General features: G+C 42.3%; 1 protein-coding gene across 1 annotated transcript in view; it reads left to right on the top strand.

Moving 5' to 3' along the window:
* The first annotated feature begins 1320 nt into the window (after nt 1–1320).
* LOC120921130 (extracellular calcium-sensing receptor-like) overlaps nt 1321–11873 on the top strand; it is a 64110-nt gene continuing 53557 nt past the window's right edge. Inside the window, exons 1-2 of the mRNA XM_040334014.1 lie at nt 1321–1711; nt 3448–4305. Coding sequence (XP_040189948.1) covers nt 1616–1711; nt 3448–4305 — 954 coding nt within the window. The 5' untranslated portion in view covers nt 1321–1615. The remainder of the gene's footprint in view (nt 1712–3447; nt 4306–11873) is intronic.

Genomic DNA, 11873 nt, shown 5'->3' with positions numbered 1-11873 from the left:
TTTTCAAATTCATGTTATGCATAATAATAATAATAATAATAATAATAATAATAATAATAATAATAATAATAATAATAATAATAAACATGACATTCTTGGACATCAAACTTCTAATTTTTACTGTTTCATGTACAATATGTCATAATTATATTTGTTTAATCTTCACTTTTTACAGTGCTGATGGATTCTGTGTATTTTAGGTTTGGCCTTTTTTTTCCTACTCTATAAGCAGATTCATATTCCAGTCTATCAGTAATAAATAACAGAATTATTCTTTATAAACCTGACACTCTCACAGCCTTTGCCTGAGCCATGAAGTCAGTGTCAGGATCCTGGGCTGCTGTCAGTGATGATGAGGTCGGGAGAAGAGGAAGAACTCATTGGAGTCTATCAGAGACTCGGCCATGTTGTCTTCAGATATCTACTTAGAATATTGTGGTTGTTGTCTTTGTGTGTGACCCCCTGCACATCTGACACCCAGAACTCTGCTCACCGCTGTGATATGACTATGAGGAATTATACATTTGAGTACAAGTATTCTCAGGATGGAGACATCATTATAGGAGGGATATTCGCTGTACATTCTGTAGTGTCACGGTGGAGTGAGAAAGGAAGTCTTATTAAAAATCTCATGTGTTCTGCGTAAGTGAAATATGAAGTGTAAAGCTTCCAATCTGATCTACAGAGCTGTGTCTTTAGGAGAGATGTGTGATAATGTGCAGGACTCATTCAGTCTGTTACACGGCATTTATATCAAATCAAAGTATATCCTTCAATGTGTTCATGAAAATCTCGTATGGCCCATTCTATTGCCGGGTGTTAATAGTCACATTCATTCATTATGAATAGCTGCCAATGTAACACAATGGATGAAAAAACATGCAGGATCCTTTTTTAATAAGGCAGCACAGCTTAGAGTTACAATGAATTGGGGGCAATTTACAATGAATGACATCACATTGCACTGCCCATAGAGAAGGTGCTTTGCCATGCATTGTTATGTGTTAAGGTGTGCATTATCACCACAATACACAAGTGTGAATGGGACCTTGAATGACTTTGGCCCTTAATGACTCCATATTGTTTTTTTCACTTTTGAATAGAGTTGGGAAGGATACAGAATCCCTGTCAGGTTTTTACTGATATCTGGGGCTCCATAAAAGAGATTCCCCTCACAGAAATACTATATAATGTTATTGTGGTACCTTAAAATGCATGCCTCGTAAATTTCCAACCACGGCTATAACTCACATAAATTCAGGAACGATTGAATTTCATTATAAGTTTCATGCAGCAATACACACGGCCACCAATCCCACCATAGATCTGTAGTTGAAATGTGTTATACATTTTGCCATAAAGAATTTCTGCTTGAATCCTTGTACTGTAGACCAATTCTAAACTCTCCATTGTCTGCAGGGTTTACCAGAGAGAATACAGACATCTCCTGGCTTTTATATTTGCTATTGATGAAATAAACCGCAGTCCAGACATTCTGCCCAACATAACTCTGGGATATCATGTGTATGATTCTTGTGGACATGTGAATAAAGCTATAAAAGACGTTCTACAGATATTGTCTGGACATACAAAGGGAGCTCCAAATTATTCCTGTATGGAGCGGGGTGCCCTGGCTGGTTTCATTGGAGATCTCAATTCTGACACCACTCTCCAAATGGCCCAGCTGCTGAGTCTATATGGTTACACCCAGGTAAGAAAAGCAGAATTTTCTATATTATGTAACGTCAGGACAGCAAGTCGTCTTATGGTGAGGTGGGTCAAAAGGGTACAAATAACCTTGGTGGTAAAGTATAAGGTTGTTCTAAAAAAAGAAGGCAGTGCTCTGTAGGGATGGACCAATGGTTCAGTCCAATCTTTGGCAGTTATGACATTTGAAAAATGCCTGAACTTTTTTCCCCATTCAGCCCCCTGAAGGTCATTTATAAAATAAATATTTCAGGAAGCTAGAAATCACCAAAGTCACCAATATCATTGGCTTACATGACCTATAATCCCTGGCCATGGTCATACTTGGTCAATGGTGTCATTGCCATCCCCATCCCTTTCCTGTCAAGTGTACCGGGTCTGTTGGGTTTTTAGTGTTGACAATTTCTCAGGCGGCAGACATCATAAATAAGGATGCATTTACAATGAGGAGCTTTTCTTGGGTTCTTTTTTTTTTAAGTAAAAGACTTGTCAAACATTTGTGTGTCTTTATTTATAGGTTACTTTTTTGTCAAAGAGTAGGAGTGCTATGTCCCTCTTACTCATTCACATAGGGGGGCCTGCAGACCCCCCACAACTACCGGGCAAGGGTTGTGGAGATAAGAACTATCTATTGGTAGATCTTAAATCTCACATATAATTGAAAGAGGACTTTTAACACAAGTTTGTTTTGTTATTGAATTATTGTATTATTTTATATTCCATTGAACAGTCGGGGAGATTACTGAGCACATGTTGATGTTATTGATATATTGTACATGTTGAAGCACTGCATAATTCTATCATGTATACTGTATACAGTATATAGAGTATCAAGCCTTATAGGGCTGAATCTTATATGTACTGTAGTTGCTGTCAACGTTGTTTTTGGGGATTGATATAATGTTTGTACACAGTGCGAGGAAGGTACTGAGAAGACTGATCAAAGTAGATAGAAGTGTGTTTTATTTTAGTTTTGTCTATAACTGTAATACAATATTTTTTTGCAAGACAATTTAGCATTTTTTTTGCCCAAAAATTATATATATATATATATATATATACACACAGTATAAAAAGTATATCACAGATTTGTTATCTGAAGAAATGAGAGTTCTGGTTGAATAGACAGACCCATAGTGGAAATGTAAACATTGATCTGGTCTATAAAGGATATACAGGTTCAGGGGCTGAGCTGGTGATTGTGTTTATACTCGGTTGTCCACCTCCAGCTAAAGCCAAAATCAGTCTTGCAGTGGGAGTGTCTGTCCAGAAAACTGATGATCAGGAGACCCCTAGGTGGGATTACAGGAGGAAGAACTCTTAGAGGGGAATTTATCAAAACTGGAGCAGCCAGAATCTGGGCAGTTGTGTATGACAACCAATCAGCTTCCATATTTCATCTTCAAAACTTAACTAAACAAGCTGAAGATAGAGGCTGATTGGTTGCTCCAGATTCTGGCTGCTCCAGTTTTGACAAATCCCCCTTTAATGCCATATTATCAGCCTTCACTGCAGATTCTAATCATTTATGAAATTATACATTTTCTCTTGTATCTTTATCTGATCAGTCTGGTGAAATAAAAGCACCACTAAAATCTGCTTATAGATCTATTATAGACAGATCAGACGACACTTTGTTGCTCTCTAAAAAACATTTAAACTTTTTCTAAGGTTTTTTTCTATCCATTTGGATATTAAGAGTTCCACATTATTTATACAGACTGTTTTCTTTCTTTCTAGATTAGTTATGGAGCCAGAGATACTTTGCTGAGTGATAGAAAGATGTATCCAAACTTTTTCCGGACAGTTCCGGATGATGAGATGCAATATGTGGCCATAGCAAAGTTACTGGAAAGGTTGAAGTGGAACTGGGTCGGGATCCTTACATCTGATGATGAATACGGAGAGAGGGAGATCCGACATCTCAGCAAACATTTATCTGATCATGGAATTTGTATTGAATTCAAGATTCTGGTGTCTATAAAGAATTATAATAAAATTCCTCCAGAGCTGCGGACCTCAACCACGGAAGTTCTTATTATTTGTGGCTCATTTAGTCTGATTTATTACAAGTTTTTGTATCATAATGTCCCTTATTACACGGAGAAAACTTTTATTATACCAGATTCTTGGTCAATGAGTGAAATATTTTTTTCTCTCAGTAACTGCAGCTTGGCGTTTACATTCCCCCCTCTCTACATAAAGGGATTGCTGGAATATTTTTATAGTATTCATCCATCCAGCCGCCCAAATGACCCCCTGATGGAGGATATTCTCATATCTGAATTTCAATGCTTTTCAGAAAACCAAATGAAAAATGTCCTTATTCCAATTATACATAGACGTCCTCTTAGGAACTGCAGTTTGGGGAAAATTCCACTTGATTTATATTTTCCTGATGAGAAAACATCCTATAGAGTGTATATCTCAGTCTACATTTTGGCTCAAGCATTACATGACATGGATTTATGTTTAAAAATAAATAACGGAAAATCTGAAATAAATCCACACACACTAAAGTATAAGGTGAGAGCGTCCAATGAAAGTTTACTCGTATCTTTTTATACTCGGTCAGTTCAGTACTGGAACACAATGGGGGTTATTTACGAAAGGCAAATCCACTTTGCACTACAAGTGCAAACTACAAGTGCAAAGTGCACATGCAATTGCAGTGAAAATGCACTTAGAAGTTGCTGTAAATCTGAGGGGTAGATCTGAAATGAGGGGAAGCTCTGATGATTTTATTATCCAATCATGTGCAAGCTAAAATGCTGTTTTTTATTATCCTTGCATGCCCCCCCGGATCTACAGAAACTGCACTTCCAAGTGCTGTTGCAATTTCACCTTGCACTTGTAGTTTGCACTTGTAGTGCAAAGTGGATTTGCCTTTAGTAAATCACCCCCAATGTGTCTAGACAAAAAATAGGATTTTTATAACAGCTTACCTGTAAAATCATTTTCTTGGAGTACATCATGGGACACAGAGCTGCATAGCCATTACATGTGGGTTATAGAGTCTACCTTCAGGTGATGGACACTGGTGTAATCAATTAAACAGGAAGTTCCCTCCCTATATAACCCCTCCGCTACTGGGAGTACCTCAGTTTTTGTAGCAAAGCAATAAGTGTCCCAATATCCCCAAACAAGAGGGGTGGGAGCTCTGTGTCCCGTGATGTACTCCAAGAAAAGGATTTTACAGGTAAGTTGTTATAAAAATCCTATTTTCTTTATCGTACATCACGGGACACAGAGCTGCATAGCCATTACATGTGGGATGTCCCAAAGCAATGCTTACTGAGGGGAGGGAGACACCAACAACGCAGACCACCATCAGACGTGAGGACCTATAATGCTGCCTGCAGCATACTGCGCCAAAAAGCTGCATCCTCTTGCCGTCTTATGTTCACCTGATAGGAGTTAGTGAACGTAAGCACAGATGACCAAGTTGCGGCCTTGAAAATCTGCGTCATAAAGGCTTGGAAATGCATTGCGCATAAAGCGCTTAGCATCCTGGTAGGGAGCACCCCCACAAAAAAACAGGGGGAATCCTACTCTAACCACAAGCCTGAATAATAACCTGATGAATCAACCTTAAAAACAGTTGATTTTAGACGCTGCATGCCCTTTCCTGGGGCCTCCTGGTAGCGCAACAACATCAGTTTTCCGTATCCGAGCAGCCGCTTCAGATAGGCCTAGACCCTTCTTACTCCAACGAGAGAGAGAGTGTAACCATTTTAATAGCTGACCTGAACACTGCCTGCCCATCTAGGGTCTTCTGGCAGCCCAATAAAAACGTCAGCTTTCTATATCTGAAACCTTCAGATAGGTATTTAACTGCTCTCATCTCAATTGAGAGAAAAGCAATAACTTTTCCTTCCGCGAAACAAGGTTTTGAAAAAAGGGAAGGTAAGAATATCTAGATTCAAATGAATACTAGATCCTTCTAGTAAATAAGGTTGGGTGAGGATGAAAATCACTCTACTTGTAAGAATAATGGAGTATGGCTCTATACCAAGAAAGTTGCCAATACTGAAACTCTCTTGGAGGCTACCACAACCAAGAACACCAATTCCTTGTTAAAGGATGAAGAGAAATATGATGCATCGGCCCAAGGAGCTGACCCTGTAAGCCGACAAAACTAGAGCCAATCCTCCGAGCACAAGGGCGACCCAACTGGTGGACTTATGCACGTCACCCCTTGTATAACAGCCCGGACCAAAGAGTGTGAGTAAGCGACCTTTGGAAGCAAGGCCGAGATCGGATCCTTGATATAACTTAAGGCTAGCTCCGTCTCCTTTCCAAATGTAGGAAGGCAGGAATTTTACCTTTGACAAACTTCCACGGATGCCACCATCTGGTTTCACACCAGGAACATGGGTCTTCCAGACTGTAGGATATCTGGTCCTGGAGGCCAGCTCTCTTGTATGAATCAAGGGAATTGCCGCTGATTCTGAAAGCCCCGATCCTCGAGAATGTGGGCTATAATAGCCAGACCATTAATTCACCTGTTGCAAGGCAGGATGTAATACCCACTGCAAAGTAGGCCTGGACAAGATGTAAGGGACTGTGGGTCCTCTACTACCACCCTTACTGTTCCTGCACCGAGAGGTCGTCAGGGTTATGCCGGAGTAATCAGGCCAGCTTCCGTTCTCCTGTTGCATAGAAGCCACAAAAGTCGCGGCACTGGGGGGAGAGACACAACCAGTGACAACTGGTCCCCCCGGATTACAAACACATCTGCCCCGCATGCGGGTGGATCCTTTATACTTGACCCCAAGCTGTTCAATCTCTTGTTGAGCCTGGACGCCAATACATCTTATGTACAGGGTACTATTTCTGTGACATTTGGTCAGGAAAACAGTCGGGGTGTAGAGGTCATTCTCCCGGAGACACTTGTTGACGGCTCCAGCGAATCGCCTGCCAATTCTGCATTTCATGAAATTACGAATGTCAATAGGCAAGGCACAAGCTCCTCCTTGGTAAATTAAGTAAATCACTAGTATGGCATAGTCTGATTGTACTCTGACAGAACCAACCTGCCACCTGAATGTTCAGGCCCCTAAGCCAGATGCTCCATCGGTAGCTCTAGCTGACAGATAAGGCTCCCTTGGAGCTTGACTACTTCCCCTGGGCCATGGTCTCTTCCTGACCTGGCAAACCCTTTTAGTTAAGAATCACCAAGAGGAATTCCAGCATATCTCTGGGACCGGGTTCTTTGGATAATGCTAGGTCAAGATCCACTCTTTCTAGGCCGACAAAATACTGTTTATAACAGCCCTGAATAAAAGTTAGTATAGGGAACTGTCTTGAATGAAGCCAGCATCTTTCCTAGTGCCTTAATCAAAAGGCCAAAAGTAAGAAACTGTTCCTTGCCGTGACCACATAGACCAGTTTTCTTATAGCGATGGTCTTGTCTGAGGCCAAAAAACTCTCCTTTTTGGACTGTGCCAAACATACCCAGCTTCTTGTCAAATGAAAGAATGTATCTTTAGAGTTCCAGATACTTGACCATGCTGGACACCCTTAGGTCCAGCCATGCTACTGACTGACCCATCAGCAGGAGTTTGCTTCGGTATGCCATTACTGCTATACCCTGGGCCTACAGACCTGCTAGAGGCGGGCCCTAGCACCCTGACAACCCAGGCACGGAGGCTAACCCAAAAGGGCAAGACCACCAACTGGAGATAGTGCTGTTCCCCTGCGAAACGCAGACAACCTCTGCAGACCCAAGTAAATAAACACATATGCAACTGGCTCCCCATGTGTGTATGTGGCAAGTGTTAAAGCCATATGCCTCAATGGAAGTGTGTGTACATGGCAGCGTGTGTTCCTGGAAGCATGAATTCATATAAATATGTTTTAAGCAAAACATGCATATAGCATGTGTGCTCTGGAACAAGCATCCTGCAAGCAAGCATGCGCTATAAACGTGTTATGCAACAATGTGCAACATTAACCCATGCAGACACGTATTTCTATGCAAACACAAGGAATCCTGTATTGCTTAATTAGGCCGCCATGTGCAACTTTAAAGTAATCATGCATCCTTATGCGATTCAGCATCTTCCATGCGATCAACATCTTATGCATTTTACGCACTACTGTGCGGACAAGAACCCTTGTGTTACCAAGGACTCTTGTGTGACCAAGCACCCCTGTGCGATCCAGAATCCTTATGCACTCAAGCATCTTAATGCGACTTTAGGCATTTCTGTGAAACAAGCCTCTCTATGTGATCAAGTATCCTTGGGTAATCCAGGACGCTGTTGATCCGACAACCATGTGTGATCCAGCTTCTTTTTGCATTCAAGCATCTTTAAGCGATCTTTAGGCATTCTTGTAGAAACAAGCCTCTCTGTGCGACCAAAATATCCTCGAGTAATCAAGGACTTGGGTGATCGGGTAATCATGTGTGATTCAGCATTTTTATGCCTTCAAGCCTCTTTATGCGATTCTAGGCCTTTCTGTGGAAACAAGCCTCTTTGTGTGACCAAATATCCTTGGGGAATCAAGGACTTGGGTGATCAGGTAATCATGTGTGATTCCAGCATTTTAATGCATACAAGCATCTTTATGCGAACTTAGGCACTTCTGTGGAAACAAGCCTCTCTGTGTGACCAAATATCCTTGGGTAATCCAGGACGCGGATGATCAGGTAACCATGTGTGATCCAGCATCTTTTTTGCATCCAAGAAACTTTATGCGATTTTAGGCATTTCTGTGGAAACAAACCACTTCTGTGTGACCAAACATCCTTGGGTAATCAAGGATTTGGGTGATCAGGTAACCATGTGTGATCCAGCATTTTTATACATACAAACGTCTTTATGCGATTTTAGGCCTTTCTGTGGAAACAAGTCTCTCTGTGTGACCAAATATCCTTGGGTAATCCAGGACTTGAGTGATCAGGTAACTAGCATCTTTATGCACTCAAGCATTTCTATGCAACTCTAACAAACATGCAACACCATACAGACAGAAACATGTATCCTTATGCGATCCACAATAAAACATGCTCTGTTACTTGTTTTTATCCCACATGCATTCCAAACTCATGTCAACATGCGGACTGGTAAAGAGGAAGTTATCCTCTGTAGATGTGCGTTTCCTCAATTAAGAGACGTTAGCAATGTGTACCAGCAACTGTGCATCCCTCAGATGTGCATTTGGTTAGCCTGAAGCCGACACCAGGCTGATGACCATATGGAGGTCTTACTAGCCACCTATAGGAAAACCTCTCTTTACACTCTAAGGAGAAGATAGAGGCTTTGGCCAAGTAGGCAGAGGGAAGTTATATGCATCATGAATCTCTGAAAAGACTGCTGGTGCAATCAGAACCTGTAGGGCTTTTGATAGCTTCTCCCCGTTAGGCTGCAGCTCCTGTCTCCTGTCCTCTGACAATGAACCTTCATCCCCAGCTCTTCTAATCCCCTTGTTTAAGGATTAAAGCAGGAAAAGGGACACACCCTGCTTTTTTTTTTTTTTTTTGCTTCTTGTGAGGATGCTGCGAACATAGCAGTTAACCTCTTGTAGAACAACAAATGTGATGCAAAAAACAAAACACATGCAGAGTGGCTGCAATGTTGGGGGAGGCTGCATTGATTGCCTGACAGGTCTGATGGCTCAATCTGTGAGCTGTCTCTACAGGGGAGAATAAGGGGCCACCAGGTTCAGGTGGCGATTCCTTTTTATATTCCTACCCCTGACCTTATTCAATGGGGAGACCAAAGTCCTAAGCTAAAAGCAGAGGAGCTTAACCCAGGTGCATCAACAGCTGAACTTAGTCTGGCAGCAACAATGCCTGCTAATCTGCACAGCTAGATGCGGAGTAGGCGTCTTAGATGAATCTGTATCCAACTCACACAAGGTGCTTGCATTTGTGTCCCCCTAGCTTTACAGAGCTCTGACGTCTGGGCCTTTTTGAAGAGCCCTCTCTGCGACTGCACTGAGCCGGTGAGCACGTGCGACATGGTAGAGCCTGAAGCTGAGGAAGTGGGACGCACAATAGACCAGCTAACACTTAAGCTTCTGTCTTTGGAAAGCATGGTAAGCGAAAACATCAGGCATGTCTTTTACTGCCCATAGTAGTGGAAAAACAGATAAGACTTGCAGCTACTCATGGAAGACAATGCTTTGCATAGGATTAAGGGCATTTTTTTTTTTTTTTTATGTACCAGCCCCTTCAAGGGGAGATATATGGGTACTACAGCCATCCTGTCTGAACAGACATAGTGGCCCAGGCTACATGCCGGCTAGGGGAGGTATATGGGTGCCCTGAGCCATCCCGTCTCAGAAGACATCGTGGTTTACATTGCCCATGCATAAAAACATAATATAGGCGAGACCCATAGTCCCCTACAGAAGACCTACTGTCGAACCAAGTCTCGTAGGTCCCTCTCTTACCTTTCCACGCTGCAGGGTATTGCCAAGCAAGAGGCCCAATCTTCCCCCTTCACCGTGGGTATAGTCCTAGACCTTCAGGGACCGGGGTCCATGGCAGGAACACCACACCCCTGGACCTATATAGCACCCTGGCAGCAGAAAAAACATTTGGTCCTTAGAAGGCACAAAGTTCTGGAACCCAGGATCCAGCCCTCCGCAGAGAGGCATTATAGGCTAAACTTCGTTCTTCGTACCGAGGCCCGGGTACCGTCCACTTTGGCTATGAAGCACCTTGGACGGATCCGGATTTATGGAGGCTTTTTACATCCAGCATGGATCCCTCCAGTGGAGCTCCTAAGAGCACATGTTAACTCGTGACCAACACCTTAGACACTGATGAAAAAACTGAGGTACTCCCAGTAGGGGAGGGGTTATATAGGGAGGGAACTTCCTGTTTAATTGATTACACCAGTGTCCATCACCTGAAGGTAGACTCTATAACCCACATGTAATGGCTATGCAGCTCTGTGTCCCGTGATGTACGATAAAGAAATTACACCCAGTGTAGGTTCATGTTTATTTATTTTTTATTATCAAAATTTGTATTAGTTTTTTACCATTTCCATTTAACATTATGTCACATATCAAAACAATAACATGGTACATACATCCTTATCAATATCCTACATCCTTCCCTAATAGAAGAAAAAAAGGTTCTCTCTATTCCCTTCGTCCCCCCTCCCCCTAGAGTTCCCCATGACTCCCCCCCCAAGGAAAGAAAAAAAGCTGTTCCCCTTTAACTGCTTGCCGACTGCCCACCGCCATATTACGGCGGCAAGTCGGCTCTCCTGCGCGAGAGCCCGTAGCTCTACGTCGTCTCTCGCGCCACCAGAGGCGCGCGTGCGCGCCCCGCGCTCGCCCCCGGCTCCTGTGCGCGTACCCTGCGGGTGCGATCGCAGCCAGGCACCGCGATTACTCATTACACAGCGGGGACCGGGAGCTCTGTGTGTAAACACACAGCTCCCGATCCTGTCAGGGGGGAAAATGCTGATCTTCTGTCCATACAATGTATGAACAGCGATCAGTGATTTCCCCTAGTGAGGCCACCCCCTCTACAGTTAAAACACACCCAGGGGCATACTTAACCCCTTTCCCGCCCCCTAGTGTTAACCCCTTCACTGCCAGGGGCATTTTTATAGTAATCCAATGCATTTGTATAGCACTGATCGCTATAAAAATGCCAATGGTCCCACAAATGTGTCAAAAGTGTCCGATGTGTTGGCCATAATGTCGCAGTACCGAAAAAAAAACGCTGATCGCCGCCACTACTAGTAAAAAAATATTAATAAAAATGCCATAAAAATACCCCCTATTTTGTAAACGCTATAACATTTGCGCAAACCAATCAATAAACGCTTATTGCGATTTTTTTTAATGAAAAATATGTAGAAGAATACGTATCGGCCTAAACTGAGGAAAAAAATGTTTTTTTTATATATTTTTGGGGGATATTTATTATAGAAAAAAGTTAAAAATATTCATTTATTTTTCAAAATTGTCGCTCTATTTTTGTTTATAGTGCAAAAACTAAAAACCGCAGAGGTGATCAAAAAAGAAAACTCTGTTTGTGGGAAAAAAAGGATGGCAATTTTGTTTGGGAGCCACGTTCCACGACTGCGCAATTACATAGTTACATAGTTACATAGTTAGTCAGGTTGAAAAAAGACACAAGTCCATCCAGTTCAACCACAAAAAATAAACAAACAAAATAAAAAACACAGTAC

Source organism: Rana temporaria, chromosome 1 (assembly GCF_905171775.1).
Source record: "Rana temporaria chromosome 1, aRanTem1.1, whole genome shotgun sequence".
NCBI classification, from domain to species: domain Eukaryota; kingdom Metazoa; phylum Chordata; class Amphibia; order Anura; family Ranidae; genus Rana; species Rana temporaria.
The sequence above is the reverse complement of the archived record's forward strand: the minus strand, read 5'-3'. Positions and strand labels throughout refer to the sequence as shown.